This window comes from Lygodium microphyllum, chromosome 30 (genome assembly GCF_053477565.2).
Source record: "Lygodium microphyllum isolate KBCC chromosome 30, Lygodium_microphyllum_v1.1.10, whole genome shotgun sequence".
Lineage (NCBI taxonomy): Eukaryota > Viridiplantae > Streptophyta > Polypodiopsida > Schizaeales > Lygodiaceae > Lygodium > Lygodium microphyllum.
Window position 1 is genome coordinate 81,497,517 of NC_141164.1, and position 21,512 is coordinate 81,519,028.

At 41.6% G+C, this 21,512-nt stretch overlaps 1 protein-coding gene across 1 annotated transcript; it reads right to left on the reverse strand.

The window, feature by feature from the left end:
* Nucleotides 1–792: 792 nt before the first annotated feature.
* On the reverse strand, nt 793–4,241 carry LOC148010043 (uncharacterized). The gene is made up of 2 exons (XM_087673175.1): nt 2,864–4,241; nt 793–1,328 (listed from the first exon to the last, which is right to left on the reverse strand). The coding sequence occupies exon 1, from the start codon at nt 3,951–3,953 to the stop codon at nt 2,874–2,876; it is 1,080 nt and encodes a 359-aa protein (XP_087529301.1). The 5' UTR covers nt 3,954–4,241; the 3' UTR covers nt 793–1,328; nt 2,864–2,873.
* Between the last annotated feature and the right edge of the window lie 17,271 nt (nt 4,242–21,512).

Here is a 21,512-nt window from a genome sequence, read left to right on the forward strand (position 1 = left end):
CTCTCTCTCTCTCTCTCTCTCTCTCTCTCTCTCATATACCATTCAATGTCCAAACTTTCCCCTAGATAAAGGTTGAGCTTCTTGCCTACAGAAAAGTTGTTGATCATGCTTTTGGCTTTCAATAATTTACAAGTCAAGTTTTCAAATTTCTCTTAATCCTAATCAATAAAACCTTTAACTATATCTTCTCAAGAAGACTAGATAATACAATGCTCAACATGTTTGTTAAGTTACTAGTCTAATTTCATAAAGTAAGTCTTAGCAAAAGAGAAACATATAAGATTAGAGGAAGTACCATCATGTCAATGATCACAACAAGCACCATGAAAAAAAACATAGTTGCAATTTGACTCTATCTAAACGCATTTGTGTGCACATAATCTAAACAAATTTAATTTTAAAACATGAACTAGCCTTGAAAATCTCATTAACGTATTTTGCTTTCACTTGTTAATGAAAGGTCCTTCAAAGTTCATTCAAGGGAGCTCCAAATGATGCTAATGTACTCTTATTTCTTAGTAAATAAAGTGTATGCGTAAAGCCTAAACCATACTTCAAAATAGCAACAAGTGGTGTTCAAATAATAATTCATGCTTGGCCACTAAGCCTTGTTATCTAAAGATGATGTGTTAAGCATACATACTTACGCACGACAAGGATATTAACAAGCATATATGAGTATGTACAAAAACATACAAATACATAACATACATAAGCATGCACATGTAGAAATAAATATAAACATATGCAAAACATTGGTTATGAAACTTGTTAAAATTGAAGTATTGGGGCCGGCGTTGCTTTCTTAGTCATTTCCAAGCCAAAAGTTTTCAAACTTCTCTTGGGCCTAACAAATAACACTTAAAATTATTACTTTTGAGTTACTAGGTAATAAGTGCATGTTTCAAATATGCTACATATATTTTTCCAACTTGGAATCTTAATAGTCTACAATTTTGCTAGATAGGCTTTTTGGAGAAAGCTTAGCCTACATATAAAGATCTCCAATGTTGTTGGAGAATCAAGTCCATAGAAGTTTGGTGTATATCTTTACAACAAAAGCGTGGCCATTCTTGACATCACCATTACAAGAACCAAACGCATCATCGTCCATCTCCATCCATGTAGTAGAATGGATGTTAGAGAGCCTTACGCTTCATCTCTGGCTATGGTTGATTAAGGATTCCACAATTCCCAATCTCTTTGATGGGGACAAAAAAAGGTAATCAAGCTAGCCAAAATCACCATCTTCGTAGAAAGCTCAATAGTAGAACCCTCCCAATTTTTGAGATGTTTGTTCTGTTGTTGGGGATTCCATAAAGCAAGTCCTAGCAAGAGAGAAATATATATAAGACTAGAGAAAGTAGCATCATGTGAGTGGTCACAACAACCAACATGAGGCAAACAACAAAGTAAACATACATCTTGTAATTTGAATCTATCTAAGTGCATTTGAATGCACGTAATCTAAACAAGAAATCCAAACAAATAAAATAATAGAGCATGTGAGTGGTCACAACAACCAACATGAGGCAAACAACAAAGTAAACATACAACTTGTAATTTGAATCTATCTAAGTGCATTTGAATGCACGTAATCTAAACAAGAAATCCAAACAAATAAAATAATAGAGCATGGACTAGGTTTGAATCTCCTTAATCTACCTTACTTTCACTTGTCACGGAAGAGTCTTTTGGAGTTCATCCAAGACACCCCAAATTATTCTAATCAACTCTTACTAGCTGGTTAATGAAATAAATGTGTTGAACCTAAAACACACTTATAACATATGAACACATAACATACACAATGCTACATATGTCACAAACAACCATACATACATACATACACACATGTCTAAAAATTGGTTATGTGACAAATTGCTCTCCTAAATGTATAAAGAAGAGAGACTATGAACACTCCAAGGTTGTAAGGCTAAGTTTGATTCTTTCAAAGGATAAATGAAGTATATGGAATTTCAAATGTATCCAACATCACTAGAATGAAATACAAAGTTGGGTGCATATCATCGACTAATAGGGTCTAAATATTAGATTGATATTCTACAAGGGCTTTTGGGTGAGAGTCGGGTGAACCCCCAAGTGGACTAGGAGAGAAAGGTGTGAGTGCACTGCCTTTACGAAAAGACTGTAGGGCTATTGAGTATGGAAAGTAAATGTTAGACAATCTATTCTATCTTATAATAGGTAGAATTTGGAAAGGTGGAAAAGTGTAAATGCATGGACAAATGTCACCTTATGTGGCTCCCTCCCATAATTGATGAACCTTGTACAACATGACAAGAAGGAATAGATAGGGGGGCAAGCCATGAGCTGACGTTCTAAAGAATGAGGTATATAAGGCACTTGGAAATGGTCCATGCACGGTGATTTGCAATGACTAAAAACACATCCACACACCCTGTCCCCAAGCACACACAAAGCACATGACGCTTTCTTCTTGATGTTATATAAAATGTTTAAAGGGCTAACGTGACTCTTTTACTTTAGAAATGCTTAGGGAAAGGTCCAAACATATGCAACCTTAAAAAAAAGGTGCTTTTTTAAACGGGATACAAGATAAGGTGGGCGTGTATTTGAAAGAGGGTTGACGGGGGGGGGGGGGGGGGGGGGGGGGGGATGGAATCACCGATGGTATGAGGGAGGGGGAGGGGGATTAACGTTAGGCTTAGCTTAAACCACCATGGGATCAGAAAGGATGGAACCAAGGAAACGTTGGAGAGAGGTATTCGACGTCAAGCTGTGCATAATTATTACAAGAATAATAATAATTTGCGAGAGAGAGAGAGAGAAGGGGGGAAATAGAAAAAAAAAAAGAAAAAGCAGAGAGGGGTGGATGTACCTGGGGGGTGCTAGGGGTGGTGATGGTGGTGATCGTCGGAGGGGCGAGGCGATCCAGGGCTGCTGCTGCTGCTGTTGTTGCTGTTGCTACTGTTGTTGTTGTTGTTGTTGTTGTTGTTGTTGTTAATGGTGGTCACTGCGGTTGCGGCAGCGGGGGTGGAGCCGCGGGCGGCGGCGGCCGCGGCGCAAATCTCACAGTAGTAGAGCTCGGAGGGGCTCATCTCTCGGCGGCGCCTCTTGTCGCTTCTGTCCCCGCCGGATGGCGGCTGGTGGTGGGGGAAGGGTTCTCTGGTGGGCAGCGTGGCTGCGGGGTTGGGGGTGGGGGCGGCGGCGGCCACGGCGGGCTGCTGCGGCTGCTTGGGCCTCTTGGGAGCAGCCGCCGCGTCCTTGTGCGGCTTCTTCTTCTCGTCCCGTTCCCGGTAGAACAGCAACGGGGGCTGCTGATGATGCTGCTGCTGCTGCTGTGGGTGCTGCTGCTGCTGCTGCTGATGATGATGATGAGGCTGATGGTGATGATTATTATTGTGATGATGGGGAGCAGCGTGGTCTTGGGTGTGGCTGTGCTGCTGCTTGCGGCTGCCATGCGGCTGCGCTGCAGCGCTAGGGCTGGCGTGGCGGCGGATCGGATGGTGGGCCTGGGGCGGCCCATGATCATTCATGTCGAGGTGGAAGCCGCTGGGGGCGTACGCGCTCTTATGGTGGCCGGTGCGCTGGTCCTTGTCGCGGTCGCGGTCCTTGTCCTTGAGCGACGAGGAGGCGAGGCTGCTGGCGCGGGGCTTGGATCCGAGTTCGGGCTGGACCTCCTCGATGGCGTAGCGCCAGGTGCAGGGGCTCCAGCGGCGCTTGGGGGCGGGATCAGCCGCGCGAGCGGCTGCCGGAGCTGCCGCAGTCACAGCCACAGGCGAGGCTGCAGTCACAGCAGCAGCAACAGCAGCAGTAGGATGAGGCTGACTAGGCTGAGGCTGCGCCTGCGACTGAGGCGGAGGCGGAGGCGGGGGCGCTGCAGGTGGTGGCGGCGATGGCGATGTCGATGTCGCATGACCAGCCGCGTCCGTGCTTCCCCCTTCTCCTGAGCCCCCCTCGTCCACCATTCTCTCTCTCTCTCTCTCTCGTAAGGTTTGTAAACAGACAGACACACAGTCGCTTGCCTTCTCCCCCCGCCCCTCGCTCTCCTCACCCCCTTATGAACGAACAGCAAGCACGCACCAAACGAGACAAGGGTGGAAAATCGCAGATGCAGAAGACGAAGCGTAAGTGAAAAAAGGGAATCCTATATAATTTTCTGTATAGCCTCGCTACTCTGCCTCCTCATCATCCTCCTCGGTTCACAAGGCCAAAGACTGAGAGTCCTTGTTGCTATCCGTCAGCCCCCTCAACTCCCCCCCCCCCCCAAAGACTCTCCATTCGTTATATCTATGTAGTCAAAATTGCATCACTCCTTACCTTCACATTAATTCTCGCCAAGACTATGCCTACATTCAACATGTTGTTATCCTAGCCCTTAACCTTACCACCAAAATTCCAACCTTAATTAATAAATCTAGCACTTTGTGTTTCATAAATCCATGTTCACTCCCAAGTTGCAAATGTGGCTTTCCATCATCTAACTTGTTCTCCGTGTATTTTTGTTCGCCAAATATCTATAAGTAAAGAAACAAATCACATGACTGGCAATCGTTGCAACTACAAGCTAGTTGTATAGATTGCATGCCATGTGGAAAGAGAGTCAAGTCAAATAAAGTACAAGGTAGCAAACAACTTGGACGCTACTCTACCATTGTGTTATTTGTTATAATGTGTCTCCACATGCCACTATGTCTAGCAAACAACACCAACTAATGTGTATTCGCTTGCCACTATGTATAGGCAAACAATAACGAGTAATATGTATTAACTTGCCGCGATGTATAGGCAAATGATAACAAATAATGTGTATTCACTTGCCATCATGTATAGACAAACAATAACAAGTAACAATGTATTTTTTCCAATGTTGAGATTATTTTGTGATGGTGGAAAGTTCCCACCACTTTCACGCAAATGTTCTTGCTCACTTGATGGTGAAGTGCCCACACAACCACCCAACGAGGTGCTAAAGTCAAGAACACACAACACGTATAACACTCCAACCAATAGGGTTGTCACTCAAGGGGTAGCAACAAAGTATGCCACTTCAATATAGGGCCACACCAAATAAAGAGTAACTACATTGTGTGTAGCTCTCATAGTGTAACTTGTTCTATTGTATATTTTGGCTTGCTATCATGTGTAGGTAGAGTATCAAGGGAAGAACAAAATATATAAAAGTCACATGCCACAAATGACAAATGCATTCAAATTGTTGTTTAGAAACTTATGGCCTAGATGTGGCTAAGCCCAACTTGGAAGCCTCATCCATGTCCCATAATGGGGCAAGTAATCAAGAATTTGTCATTTTAACTATTAACATTTATGTTGAAATGCACAAACTAGAAGCCAAGCCAAATCCATGTCTAATAATGGGGCAAGATGGGGCAAGTAATCAAGAATTTGTCATTTTAACTATTAACATTTATGTTGAAATGCACAAGCTAGAAGCCAAGCCAAATCCATGTCTAATAATGGGGCAAGTAATCAAGTCTTCGAACTATCTTTGGTCTAACCAACCTCATTTGTGTCTTCTTTTGCCTCCCTTACAATTGGTTGGCTTACATTCCTTAAGTTTGGTAGATGAAGTTATTGACAACTATATGGCAACACCCTTCCAAGAAGCTATGACACGTGGATTGATTTGGAAAATGCATTAACCTACCCAAAGACAAATTTCTTTTGATTGAATGCCTTGACCTAGTAAAATATGATTCAAGGATTAAAGGGAATGATACAATCAAGCTTATCAACATCATAACAACAGTCACTCACTATTGTCAAGGTTAATTTTAGATCATTAAACAAGTATCAAAATGTGGGTCCTCAAATCATCACATATATTATAACACCCTTTCATGTATACCTAAAATGACAAATTGAACAAAATTTTTACTTAGTTGATACATTGTCCATAAATTCCAATCTACAACATACACAACATACTACATAAGGAAGGTTAAGTAATAATGAGCAGCACAAAATGTACAATGTACTCTCAATTTTCAACCCAAGAGTAATCCTCAAATTGGAGTACTCCACCATGGAAGATGTTATTTTCTAGATTTTGAGATGGCATCATATATAATATAATTGTATTCCGTTCATGTATTTTAAACCAATTATAGTTCTATGCTTTCCTATATAAGTAAAATGGAGACATGTGGTCAAAAAGTAAAAAAGTCTACATGATTGTTTTCTTTGGAGGATCCACCTTGAAGACTAACTCATGTCCTCACACCTACACAGACACTTTGGCAATGAGAATGACTTCTGTTATTAACAACTTTTCACCTTCAAATTGTCCAAGTTTTGCTACTTGAGAATAGCACATTAAGACTTTGAGGTCTTCTTTCTTTCCCTTGTTTTCCTTCTTAACTACAAGCAATGTAGCACTTTTGCCAAGCATTGAAAATTTCAATGTGTTTGAGTTGCGTGTGCATCCCTGTAAAGCATAGTTTTTGCTTTACAAGTTGTGTAGCATGTCTATGATGAGATGCTTTACGTTGGTCAAGTATTATTCATTTGAAAGGCCTTGATTTTGGTATAATACAAATATTTTTCAACAACACTATTTGCAACTTTCACAAATGATGAGATGGGTTGTACATTCTAGGAGACCTACTAAACTAAGGTGATCCTGTGATAATCTTCAAGCTTTTGAACAACCTTATGAGTATCTAAATCAAATCTTGAGGAGAAGTGATAAAGGAAGAATAACCCATGTAAATGATACGATGGTAAGTCAACTTAAGTTCATTCACACAACTTAAGATAAGGGTCATGCACTTAAAGGTCAATTTGTCTAGTAAAATAAGGCTTATAGGGGGGATTCTTATTAATGTCAACAATGTGTGTGCTTTTATGCTTAAAAATTTTGATTGCATGGGAGCTATTTTAAAAGTCAATTATAAGAAACATTAGTGATGAATACATTGAGTGTATAAGGTACACATAATTGTTTTATGAGCTTGAATGCAAACATTAAGCAATTTCTTATTCTATGTTTGGGACTTGGAGGTGTAGCAAAAGGGATATTTGCAATTAAGCAAGAGTGCTAAGGATTATAACCTTAAACCTTTTGATGGTTGGCAAAAAATAGTGAACATTGATTTTCCAGGAAATGTTCCCATTTACTGCTAGTAGTTCTCTTTTACGCTCACAAAGTTCAATTGTTTTCCTAAATTGTTGATGGTAGCAAAAAGAAAAGTGAAAATCGAAGCTTTACAATCATGATAATAATGATTTGGAAGGTTGTGACAATATCCACTTCTTTAGTATTGTTCCAATTTTAAGCTCCCAATAAACATGGGGTGAGGAAGCACATAATTGGGATGGAATTCTCTCTCAAAAATTTTAAGCATTGGTTTTATTTTGTTACCATAAATTTGTGTCAGTTGATTAATATTGAAAGTTGTCCTACAATTGTACCATAAAGACTGAGGTCACAAGTGTTGTTAAAGTCTACTAGAGTGATGAGTGTTAAGTTGAGAACTTCCATGGATCTCAAAAGTACTACTTGAATTCTACTAGAATGTAAGGTTGAAAAGTATTGGATAAATTTTGTTGCATCAATGAGCTTTGAAGTAAAAACATCAATTTAGAAGCTTTGTAGCATGTGCCACTACATATAAAGCCTAATTGAGGAATTTGACAAGTATATGGGAACTAAATCTCTCCTAAATGTTCACTCTCAATGAACCAAAAGGAAGGTTATGGTAACATAACTTAGATTTTATGAGTTATTTGTCTTACCCTTTTTGTTCTATAAGGACAATGTAATTGTAAGGAAACAATACTATGGGAGTTGTTGAGGTAATCAAGTTTTACACTCTCAAAGCACAAGATTGAGAACTCAAGAAATGGAGGTGAAGATGGAGAGTCACTATTTTCTTATTTTTCATTGACCTTATATGTAGCCATAACAAGAACACTACATGAAAGAAGAGTTTTGTAACTCAAAGCTAAGTGTGAATACAAATAAAAGGTCATGAAGTTGGTGCTAAAAGTAAGTGATTCATAGGAGGGGTACTAGACTTGAATCTTGAACCATTACCCTCATGGGACATGAATTTCTACACATATTAAATGGATTCCTCAACATGACTCCTCAAGTAAACTCTCATATCCCTAAGAAGAACGTAGAAGCAACAACAAAAGATGTTGGAGAGGGGAAGAGAAGTCAAAGAATAAAGATATGGAAGATGAAAACAAATTTTCTTTCTCCTACTTAATCTCCTTCCCATACTAGAAATTTGATAGCAAAATGTTACACAAGACAAGACTCTTCTAACTCTAAGCATGAACATAAATGAAAGTAGATAGGATGATGCTATTACTAGACCAATAGTTAAGACCAACTAAAAATAATAACAAAGAATCACTAGCTCATACTAACCAATTACACTCAACACACGTGCCAATATCATAAAGGGCTTGCACTCTAAGTAATCTCGTATGTTTCTAAAATTTTTTCACATTCAAGGCCTCTCTAGGAATGCTAGCTATGTGTTTGTGTGTACTAATATAAATCAAATCAATATCATGTGGTAGAACATTTTCCCTTGCATAAGTGATAGTGCATTATCATTTCTTGAAACTTTTTCCTTCCCTCTTTCATTAATATGAGCCACCATTTACCTCTCTCTTTAAAATATCACTAGATATAAAAGTGGGATTTTAAATAAAAATTTAAGTACCATTTCTAAATCATGTTTTCTACCCTTGCCTTGGTCTTACAACATTTTTCTACCCATATGCACCCCTTATGATCTCCTTTTGATAAAGATTTATAAAAATTGGAAATATTTCAAAACTAATATAATTGTCACACTTTTTAGAGTTCCCTACAACCTCCCATGCAATGTGCATGAGAGAGAGTGAGTTAAATAGAGAAGAGGAAGATGAAGTGGGGAGAGAGACAATGACTTAAGTGGGATATTAACCACAAGAAGCAATGTTGGAGCATCATATGTTGGCACAAATGGAGCATATATTTTGGATTGTGCCATGACAATCATTATTTGCAATGTGCATAAAGCAGCCACACAATTAAATCACTAAGCAATTACATTAGATGTTTTAAATTGCCACATAAATACACAAGCTAGCAAGCTCAATCCCATGCAATTTATAATAGTAGCATAGACTTCCAAGGTAGAACCGGAAAGGTTCTATTTTATTCTCATGATAAGAAAATCATGTAATAAGAGGTGATCAACCATTGGACCAAAAAGAGGATTGGATGTCCAAGAGGGAGGGAAAAACCCTAACCCTAAAAAAGTGTATTTAAAGGATGAGAAAGATTAGAACAAGTTATTCATGTATGTGCCAACTTAGTGTACTTGCTTTCTTGTTTCCATTACGAGAGAGTGTGTGAGGAAGAGAGTAAGAGATAGAGAGGGAGATAGTTAGAGTGAGGGACTAAGCAAGTGAAACTCTTCATCTCTTCTCCACACTCTCTCTTGCCAAATCCATGCTCCTCTCATGCATGTGGAGGGTGTAGAGGGTTGAGGATCAAAGAGCACATGCTTGGATCATGGAGTTTATAATGTACAACCATTATGCTCAATGGAGTGCCTAGCAAGCTCACTACAAGAGAATCATTGTATTATTGGAATGTGTGAGAGGCTAGGTAAGAGATAACCATCATACTTCATAGATCGAGCCCCTTAGCTAAATAAGAGGGTGCCTAGTGTCCGATCTTTGCACTCATGGAGTGCAACATTTTGGTTCCATTTTGTTAGGACCATGGATAGATCGACCATGAAGTCGCTCATATGTTATGTGTTGCGAAATATGAGGGGTGCATATGTACCAACTCCGAAACACATGTAACAAGTTAGATTTCATTTTCTTGGTTGAGATTTATGTGTGACTTTTCTTCCCGTGAATGGGATAAGAATTGTAGATGTGATCCATGAATAAACAATTAAGTCATAGATAGGAATAACTTGCATGCTTTCTTCTATATTCATTTACCTTTCCAATTTAAAAAAGATTCATTGCAAGATGAAGACTAGGGAAGATTTATTAATGCGCATTGCCCGAAGCTTTGAAACACATGTAACTAGTTAGATTTTATTTTCTTGGTTGATATGAATGTGTGGCTTTGCTTCCCATGAATGGGATAAGAACTATAGGTGTGATTCATGAATATGCAATTGAGTCATAGATAGGAGTAACTCACATGTTTTCTTTTATATTCATTTATCTTTAAAATATTTAAAAAATCATTACAAAATGAAGAATGGGGAAGATTTGTTAATGCCATCTTTGTATATTGCCCAAGGTGCACCCACATACATAGAGCCACTTAAGGAGAAAGGGAAGGATAGAGAAGATTGAAAGGAAGAGAAAAATAAAGAGAACTCCTACATGTGCACAAGAGCTAAGTCCTTACTTTTCTTCCTTTTGTGTGTGTGTGTGTGTGTGTGTGTGTGTGTGTGTGTGTGTGTGTGTGTGTGTGTGTGTGTGTGTGTGTGTGTGTGTGTGTGTGTGTGTGTGTGTGTGTGTGTGTGTGTGTGTGTGTGTGTGTGTGTGTGTGTGTGTGTGTGTGTGTGTGTGTGTGTGTGTGTGTGTGTGTGTGTGTGTGTGTGTGTGTGTGTGTGTGTGTGTGTGTGTGTGTGTGTGTGTGTGTGTGTGTGTGTGTGTGTGTGTGTGTGTGTGTGTGTGTGTGTGTGTGTGTGTGTGTGTGTGTGTGTGTGTGTGTGTGTGTGTGAAAGATAATGGAGAAAAACCCATAGTGTTGCATTGTTGCCTCATGGTTTCAACCCCCTCTTCCCATCACTTATTTGGAGACAACTTGGCATATTGCTTCTTCTTTCCAACCTTGTGAGTTATCAAGCTACTTCAAATTGCATGAAGGGCCAGATTACTTATGAAACCAAAGTGATAAGTACAATGGCTAATAGTATTTCCCATCATGGATAAAAGTTGTACCATGACTAGTAGCATGCTTCACACCATCAACAAGTCTTCCACAACTAGAAGCTCATGCCATCAGTCCCCATCATGGCTAGCACTTACTATCATGACAAATTGAGAGAGAAAAAAAGCAAGAAACTATTTATGTTAGGAGAATAGAGACAATGGGCTACTTTTGAAGGGGTTTCAAGTTATAATTTTAAGGGAGGTGTAGAAAGTGTCTTTCAATCTATAGCCCAATAATGTGAGTGCTTTCTAGATCAACAAGCCTACAACTTTCACCTCTTGAGCATGACTACAATCTCCCCCTCTTTAACAAACCATCGCTTGGAAGAGCATATCCTCATTTTTCTTTGCTGATGCTAGAATTGCTGTCATCACTACTCAAGAAGGATGCCTTGTTGTATATGGCTTGGAATTGTGTCCGAAGGTTGCCTTTTTCACCACCCTATGGCCTAGCTATTGTTGAAATGCTTGACCACCAGTCTCAATCACTGGTCCATCTCCAATAGTGCTACTAGCCTAGACTCCACCAGCCCAAACCACCGGGACCATGTCCCATGAGTGACACACATATTTGCATCCAGCCTCCATCTCCAACACTCAACCTTTTTCAGCCAAAATTTCCCAAAGGGCACTAGGATTAGCTTCTCTACCACATCACCATTGCCATTATTCTTTTCAAAGCATGGCTAATCCATGTGCCACAACCTCAAGCGGTGTAGCACACACTGCCCTCCCAAGTGTTAACCCCTTCTATGAAGGCACAAACAAGGAAGCACACAAAAGAACACAAAAACAATTTTCTAAATGTAGAAGGACAAGAGAAGTAAAAATGGAGCAAACTATTTAGTGCTTTCAATTTTCAAATAAGATAATTATTTGGAATTATTTTTCTAAAAGAGAGCTAGGCTCACTCCCATGCAAATTGAAAAACCCAAGTGAGACATATGCTTAATGGATTCGGATCAAGTATGTAAAAAATAGTTACAAAATGTAAAATGGTGTGAGCATGGTGAGAAAAGGCCAGTAATGGGAGGGTGCCCTCTTATTGAGGCCATGTATAAAAACTAGAAAGGGAATAGATAAGCTCATTCTTGTAGTGTGCAATCTTGAGAGATCTCTTCTTTCCTCTTGCATGCTTCTTGCTTGAGAGAGAGAGAGAGAGAGAGAGAGAGAGAGAGAGAGAGAGAGAGAGAGAGAGAGAGAGAGAGAGAGAGAGAGAGAGAGAGAGAGAGAGAGAGAGAGAGAGAGAGAGAGAGAGAGTGTGTGTGTGTGTGTGTGTGTGTGTGTGTATGTGAGGTCCAGTAAGGGATTGGTGTGGAGAAGCTCTTACTTCCTCCTCCTCCTCCTCCTCCTTTTCTTCTTTGCAAAGCTTGCATGGTGATTGAAGCAAAGGAGGTGGAGCTCACTTGAGACGTGTTACAAGGATCATGAAACCATCGATGAGCCTTTTGCAGATAGATTGTGTTAACCCTCAGACAAACAATGTGGAAAATCTGAAAAATCTAAAGCAGAAGACAAGGCCAAGGCAAAAGTGAAATGGAAGATGAAGGTGCGCCAATAAAAATATGGAAACACAAGAAGTGCCAAAAATTCCTAAATCAAGGAGAAATTCACATAAGAAAAAGTGCAATTCAATACTTTTGTAAAAGAGTGCAAGGCGCATCATAATTTGTTTTAAGAGCGTCAGGCTCTCACCGTGTAAATTGTAAAGGTAGATGGGCGGTAGGAAGGAAGCTAGGAAGATAGGAGGACAATGGGAAAAAGGGCCTAGGCCACAGCCACCCATGTAAAAGAGGGGATAAGGGGATGACCACCCAAAAGGGATTTAGGGTTTTGTATATAAAGTTGAAAAGTGAATGAGGATCTTATTCTTGTGTGTGGCCAAAAGTAGCTCTTCTCCTCCTCCTCCTCCTCCTCTTCTTCTTCTTCTTCTTCTTCTTCTTCTTCTTCTTCTTCTTCTTCTTCTTCTTCTTCTTCTTCTTGCTTGCTTGCTTGAGCTTGTGCTTGAGAGAGGGAGTGTGAGAGTGTGAGGGAGTGTGTGTGAGGGTGAGGGACCGTGGTGGAGAAGCTCTCCATCTTCTCCTCTCTTCTTCTCTTCCCTTCTCTTCTCTTGTCTTGCTCGTGGCAATGGAGCTTGGAGCGTGGAGCTTGAGGATCGAGCTCGCTTGAAGCTTGCACTTGGATTGTGGAGCTACCAAAGTGCTCGGGAGAGAAGGAAACTCTATCAGGCATGGAGGTAAGCTCACTACACTCATAGAGAGAGATAGCATGTAGGCTATGTGAGAGGTAGCCCCATTAGTGCTCGGCTTGGAACGCTTAAAACAATAAGCGGTCCGTGGGTCTTAGCAGTTGAGCTTTGCCTCTACATTTTGGTTCCATTGTGTCAAGACCACAACCTGTATTCATAGGCAGATGACTTGACCAAGGATGAGGCTAGCCTTGTTGCTCTCCTACGAGAGTACGTGGACGTGTTTGCCAATCTCTGGATGAACTTAAGGGAGTCGACCCCAGGATTGTGACTCACAACATCCCTATGGTTCCTGACACTGTCCCTGTAAAACAACACCCTTACCCCATGAATCCAAAGCAGGATTCATCTACAAAATAGAGCACACATACTGGATATCACCAATAGTGATCGTTATGAAGAAAAACGGAAAGATCCGAGTGTGCATCAACTACAAGAAAGTCAATGCCACTACAAAAAGAGATAACTGCCCATTGCCATACACCAAGCACATGCTTGAGAGGGTGGCAAGTAAATAAGCCTATAGTTTCTTGGACGGCTTCTCGGGCTACAATCAAGTGCAAGTACACCCCGACAATAGGCACAAGACTGCCTTCGCTCTACAGAGTGGGGGGTATTCGCCTACATTGTTATGCCCTTTGGGCTAATGAATGCGCCTGCAACCTTCCAACACCTGATGTGCACGATCTTCAAAGACATGCTTAGATACGAGCTAGAGGTGTTTGTGGACGATCTATGCATACATTCTAGCTGGGCAAAACACTTAGAGAAACTATGAGTAGTCTTTGAGAGGTGTCGACTTTATAATCTCTCGTTGAACCCTCTGAAGTGCCAATTTTGGGTGAAAACACGGATGCATCCTAGGGCACGTGGTGTCCAAGAACGGCATTGCCACTGATTTCTTGAAGATTAGGGCTATTGTTGACTTGCTACCACCCAAGAATTATAAGGGTATTCAGTGCTTCTTGGGTCATACAGGGTACTATCGGTGCTTTGTGCTGAATTATGCACTAATCGTAAGACCGTTGTACAAGTTGCTAATTGTATTCGAGTGGACCGAAGAATGCCAACGTGGTTACAAAGAATTGAAAAAGGCTCTTACCAACTGCACCCATCTTATGAGCCCCAGATTGGACCAAAACGTTCCATGTGCATATAGATGCATCTAAGTTTGCCATTGGAGCTGTTCTATGCCAACCTAGCGAACACAACCTTGATTACCTAGTGAGCTTTGCTAGCATGCAGCTCACTGGCACACGGAGATGAACTATTCCACTACAGAAAGGGAGGGGTTGGCCATGGTGTTTGCCATTAAGAAATTTAGACATTATCTTTTGGCCACACCCTTTACCTTTCTTGTTGACCATCAAGCATTGCTCTATCTAATGAACAAGCCTTGTGCTACAGGGCGCATTGCACGATGCTTATTGCTTCTTCTAGAGTTTGACTTCTCTGTGGTTGTATGCAAAGGGAAGCAACATTACATGGCAGATCACATATCCCGCATAACCATAGGTGAAGCCGCTGGACAAGGCATAACGGATGACCTTCCAGATGCGCATCTCTTTGGCATGTCTAGTGACAAGGATTTATTCAAGGCTGATTTAACACCATACTGGGCTAACGATGTCATCCACGTGCTCAAACACGGTCTACCCAAGAGACCTATCAAGAAGGCCAAGCTTAGGAGGCTTATTGTGAAGATCCAACCCTATCAGCTAATTGTTGGCCAACTCTATAGGTTAGGGCAAGACGGGTTGCTATGCAGGTGTGTGTGAAAACATGAGATGCACGACATGTTGAGAGAGGCACATGCTAGAATTGCTAGGGGGCATTTCAGTGGAGACACGACAGCCCGCAAGGTGCTACAGTCTCAACTGTGGTGACCCATGCTATTCCATGACGCTGCTAGAGTTGTCAAGTATTGTGATGAGTGCCAAATGACCAAGGTCCTCGCGTGGAAGGACAAAATGGAATTTACCTCTGTAATAGCACCACAACCTTTCGAGAAATGGAGCATTGACTTCATCGAACCCATTAGTCCTACGGCCCAGTATTCACAGGCTCGATATATCATCGTAGCAAGTAACTATTTGACGAAATGGGCTGAAGCAAGAGCCACAAGGAAGAACGATGGAAGGACCACAACAAAGTTCTTATGGGAGGAGGTCATCTCAAGATTTGGTTGCCCTATTGAGATAGTGAGCGACCAAGGCACCCACTTCATCAATGAGGTAATTGCCCACCTACTCTCAACCTTCTTGATCATCCATTGGAAGTCTTCACCGTACTATCCCCAAGCCAATGGCCAAGCAGAATCAACGAATAAGATCCTGGTCAACGTGCTCATAAAGGTGGTTTCCACTTCTCGGAGTGAGTGGGATAACAAGCTCATGGCAGCTTTATGGGCCTATCGAATAGCCTATAAAATGGCTGTGGGACAAATGCCCTTCAGGTTGACATACAAAACCGAGGCTATCGTGCCTTTAGAATTCTTTATCCCTAGCTTGAGGATAGTGGTGTAGGAGCATTGGGAAGGGAAAGAGGCTTGTACTAACCGCCTTATCGAGTTGGAACGCTTGAAACTAGACTCGTCGCCACCCATGCTCTAATTTGTGAAAATGCATGAAGAAAAATGTGGTTTGACAAGCATGTCAAACAACGTGATTTTGACCAAGGCGACCTTGTATTGTTATACTCTTTGAAGGGCCATAAGCAAAAAATGAAGTTTCGAGGGTTAGGATCTTTTAGAGTGTGTGCCATCAGTAGGATGGGAAATGTCGAACTTGAAACACTGGAAGGTGAGGGCATAGGCTTTTTCAATGGCAGTCGCATGAAGAAGTACTACCCTCCCACACATCCTTTACATGAGCCCCTTATGATAGAGGCCCATGTCAATGTTTGCATCGCAACCATCACCGAGATAGAGGATGATGATGTAAAAAATTACACAGCACAGTGAACAGAATCTGAGAAAGAGATAGAGAGTACACAACAGATAAGAGGAGAATCAGTAAATTCTTTAGCTCCAAACAACTGATACAAAGATGGCTCTGTCCACCCGTGCGCTTCCACTATGTGAAGCTTAGATGGAGATCTAGACAGAAGATAGGTGAAGAGCTTAAGACTAGCTAGAACAACAACTCTAACTGGGTGAAAGATGAATGATAGATGGTTGTGAAGGGGTTTAGCTTTTATAGCCCGCGAAGGCCATTAGGTCGGCCTAACCGACCTACCATATGAGCCTCCACTAGTCGGCTAGGGAATATTCCCTTTACCATCGGGCCGAGGGCGTTGCCCCCGCAACTCGATGCAATGTGCCTCAAGTTGCTACCAGCTTAACCACTCCATCTAACCCAAAGATTGGACCCACAATGGTCACCTTTTTGCCATCCGGTCACATGGACCTCATCTGATATACAAGTCAGGACTCAACCAATGTACGGGCTCACATTTGGCTTCTCCTCATAATGGGGGCCTTACAACTTTGAGCACCATGGATCATTGGTGGCGCCTAATGAGGGTGGGGCATTGATCATATCTAACAGATGAGGAAGCTGTTGTTCCATCTTATTTACGAATCATGGCCACAGCCCAAAAGACACATTCTTTTGATGCTTTGATCAATGAGGGAGCTGACTTCAATATCCTAACCTCATCCTAACCCATGCCCATTAGATCCTCATTAGTCAACCCCAGTTGCAACCAACTAACGCTAAACTTAGCCCATTTGGGGGCGAATCCTATACACTCCTTGGGAAGTGCCAAGTCGTTGTCTCTATTGAGTCTGAAAGTTTGCCAATCATCTTATATGTGTTGCCCAACATGAAGGAGGTAGGCAAGGCGTCACCACTAGTGTGCACTTTCAAAAAAAAAACCCATTGTTACGTCGATTACAACCTACAACGTATCCACCTCGCCATAGGAAATGTGCACATCGTGACAACTTTCAGCAAGGGCAGTGCGGGTCCTTCCAAGACCGCCACTCCACCAATAGAGAAGACCATGCCTAAGGCTAAGGAGGGGGGTTGTGATGTGTCACACCCCACTCAGCCCACAAAACACCACACCACCAAACCCACTCCTAAGGTTAAGAAACCTACATTTCAATGGGTACCTAAACATCAAGGCAAGCCTTTCCACAATAAGCAAACACGACCCTGTAGACCTAGGAACTCTCATGCAAAGCCTAGAAAGCAGCCTAGACGCCAAAGCCGTAAATGCACCCTTAAGTCGTGATGGGTCCCCATAACCCTATTACGTGCTCAAGGATACTATGAGGGCAATAACTAGATCTGGGTGCCCAAGACATCAACCCTTAAGAACAAACCCCTTACACAACTTGCGGCCACACTTGCTTCAAGCAGCGTGTTCACTAAACAACCAGCCATACCTAAAACCCAAGTTGTCAAATCTATGACAACCACAAAGGCTGAAGCCCCAAAACCTAAGCCCATCTATCAGCCAAAGCTGCAACCCACTGGCTCTAAACTAGCCACTATTGATGCCAAAGCAAAGTCTCTAGAGGCTCGACCAATCAATCCCATGCAGCTTGAAGCCATTATGTCTCTCGAGATCTCACAAACCCATCAACTTACACAGCACCTAGATGACCTGCAATCATCTAATGCGATCGACTCTTGCATGCTCAAAGCAGCTCACGATGAAGGTTGCACGTCTTCCAAGCCGCAAGACACACCACTAAGCGGATGCTCATTCCAAGGAGCAATCTAGCGGAACATCATCGCTAATGCATCCATCTAGTTCTGTTCGACCTGTAATATTTGCACTCAATAAATGTTAGTTGGTTAGTTCGAAATTTAGTTAGTCAATTAATAAGTTAGTAAGATTACTAACTAAAGACTAACTAAGGTAAAAACTGACTAGCATTAATAGCTAATAATTTTTATTCAATTAAAAATATATTTGAAAAATCGAGAGTCATAAATCTGACATTTTTCTCAGATTGATAAGGACCGTAGCCACCCTTCACGAAAAGTACAATGTGAACGGGACTTATGAGCCATAATAATCACTAGTACTAATGTGTATAGTTTGAATGATCCAAAAATATTAGATTCTTGGGGGAAAAAAACTATTATATTTTAGATATTATCCTAAAAAGATAGAACTAAAAGTCATTTAAAAGAAAAGACAAGTGATGTTTTAGTTAGTTTTGGAGATTTTATAAAAAGAGAAATAAAGAAAAGTGACTGGCAAAATCGCGCGCGCCAAGATCGCAGTCTACAGGCAGTAGACAGCACTTCGAACATAGAAAAGAAGGAGTGAACTAAGAGCTTTCTAAACAAGTGTCTTGGAGTTTTACCCCCCTTTTGGAGCCAATGCAACAATCAAATTTATGATCTGAGCATCAGATCACTGAGTCTTCTAAGAGCCCCTCCACTCTTGTTCTCTAGACTTATCCCCTCCTCTCTAATTCATTATAAATATGAGGCATGGGGAGGCACAAGGGAGCATAAGGAGACCCCGAAAGGGTGCAAGAGAAAGAGAGAGTATACCCCTCCAAGAGATTGTGAGAGAGACCTGGAGAGAGAGAGAGAGGGAGAGGGAGAGAGAAGAGTTACCCCAAGAGGCTGCACAATTTCCCTCTATCTCGATCCTCGATTTAACCATCTTCTCTTTCGCACCATCTCGAATCTATTCCACCTTCTTAATCTCTTGAGTCTACTTGTGAACGATGGCCTCCAAGCAAAGAATATTGTGTGCAGATGACAATCCTACAACCAGCAAACAGAGCTTCGGGTGAAGGCATCACTATCAATCCAATTGCGGTACCGACTGTAAGTAATGTATTTTCAAATTGATAGATGCTTGTTTTAATGCTCGCAAGAGATGCATTAGGCTCCGTACCTTGTGGTGCTAGAATAGGTCATTGAAAATGATAAATCGCATCTCAAATATTCAAAGATGGAGTTTGTTAAGTGCTTGTATCAAAGGGAGTTAAATTGCACCTATTTGCTATGTGATGAATCCATGCATAGCATAAGCAACATATGCGACACTAAAGTATTGAGCATCGATGAGTCTTTGATTAATCTTTACCAAGGATAATATTGTTTAAAGTTCGCTAATGCATATACACAGCACATACATGGGAGAGATTTCTAACTTTACATCGATGACATGCGACTCCTTGCCTTAGGAGAAAGGAAGATAAAGCCAAGAAAAAATGTTGCATAGTAGGGAAATGCTAAAGATAATTGTCACTTAGAGAGGAGGCATAAATGCTCTTGCTAGATTGATTAATTTGGATTGGAACGATAGGACTTACATCATGTATAGTATTGGAACCTTTAGCATATGCCTTAGGCTAAAGGAGGGAATAGTAAGTAAATTCTACTCTTTGGCCCCAAGGAAGAGAGCGAATATGCGACAAAATTATTGTCACATCTATTATTGTATTGTTTGGGAAAAATACAATTAGTTTTGTTGGTTGATTGAACAACACCCTAAATGTTTTTCTTTCAATCAAGGGATTGTTGCATTGTGATTTGGATAAATATTCCAAGGCTTGTGTTGATGGCAAATGCATGGCAGGGGTCTGTAATGACAAGTTGCCATGGGAATAAATGAATGTTTTTCTAGAATATGATATTAGGGTTGATTGCTTTGATTGTGCTTGAATTTTAATTGGATTAATTAAAGAAGGATATTTTGCACACGTGGATCATCTCCAAGATCACATCACGGATTATCCCGAGAGGGCACTGCTTGATTCACAGGCCGATGGTTGAGTGGTGAAAAGGCCAACCACGGAAACGACATCTCACTCCTAGACCGCTTGTGGGTTAGGTGGAGCTCTGGACACCCCTTGCCCATCCAGAATGGAGTTGGAGATCCCCGTGAGCCCAACGTCTGGGACGTTGGAAGATCCTATTCTAGATAAAGGATGGAAATTTCGGTGCCATGAGATTTGGACCGGGTACTTCTGTTGGACAGAAGGGATACATAATTCTCATGTATGGGCAGGAGACAAATATTAACTTAAAGATAAGTTAAGGAACTTGTTTGATAAAAGGACTGCTTGTTTTTTTTTTGTGTATGTGTTGTAAATTACATGAACGAACTCTGTGCCCTAAAAGGCTTAATTAATGAAGCTGATTTTAAATGTCGCACATAAATGTGGTAAGACCTAATTAGACAACTAAAGCTATCAAGGGAAGCAGGTGGATGGAATCCCTCGACGGGTCCGTCCTACAGCTGGGTGGTCCCAGAGAATTGGAAGACTTCTCACAAGGATTTACTGTCGGATGACTTTAGGTACTGTTAAGTTAAAACCCGATTCATGTCGTTTTTAGGAGACCGGAATGGGACTATGCCGTACGTGCAGAGAGGTTGAGCGATGCATCCCTCTCGTTTCCCATTCTCTATGAACCAAGTGCAACATAAATCTCCTTTGACTCTGTTGTTCCTACTCAAAGTGGGTCATCTAGAGCTCGACGCTAGCTACTTCCTAGAGACTTGGCTGATAGGAAAGAAACTCTGACTTCAAGTCGGTCCTAAGTGGGAACGGCCAGATACCTCCACTTCGGGGCAGACTCGGGAAGACCTAGATCGCAAACCCTGTGACATTCCTTGCGAGTGCCAGGTGGCACTTTCTAGACTCCCCTCCCGATGGGCTGCTAAGACGTGTCCCATAGGTGGTCAACTGGACACGTTACACCACCATAGCCACCAGCAAGTCTTAGGCCTTCATATGAGTGACACTCATTTCTTGCTATGGCCAAGGACCTTGCTGCCAATTCAGGTGATGACTTGGTTACTTGCATTAAAATGCTAGACAACACATTTATGACCTTTGCCCAAAGTTATGAGTGGCTAGACCTTGGCCTTCTTGATGAGCCACTTGCTTCTGAAGTCCGTGCTTTACCATGCACCTAGGATGAGTACGAGCTCATGACCATCAAATTCCCCAAGGTTGCAGCTAAGCTTATCACTAGCGGTGAAGTCTCAAAGGAGCAAGCAATCATCGACATGATGTTGACCTCATACCGAAAGCCTACTGGCTCTGCACCAATCCAAGAGCTTAAAGAGCTCCTGAGTCTTGCAAACTCTACCTCTTCATTCTTACAGCAATGGTACGCCTTATGCCTCCAATGGGAGCAAAAAGGTTGCCAAATTATGATGAATGCTGAGCAAAGATGCGCAATCAAGGCTACGGAATACCCCATGTACGTAGCTCCTACTTCTTTTAGGGTTATGGCCATCATGTGTAACAAATTACTTGACGACCAGTTATTGGCACATCCTTACATCGATCAAGTCCTTAAAGAAGAAGAGCTACACATTGCTAGCCGCCTCAAATTTGGCGATATGCTACACG

What these genes read in the sequence shown, in the direction of transcription:
- LOC148010043 (XM_087673175.1), bottom strand. Translation starts at nt 3,953, where the DNA reads ATGGTGGACGAGGGGGGCTCAGGAGAAGGGGGAAGCACGGACGCGGCT.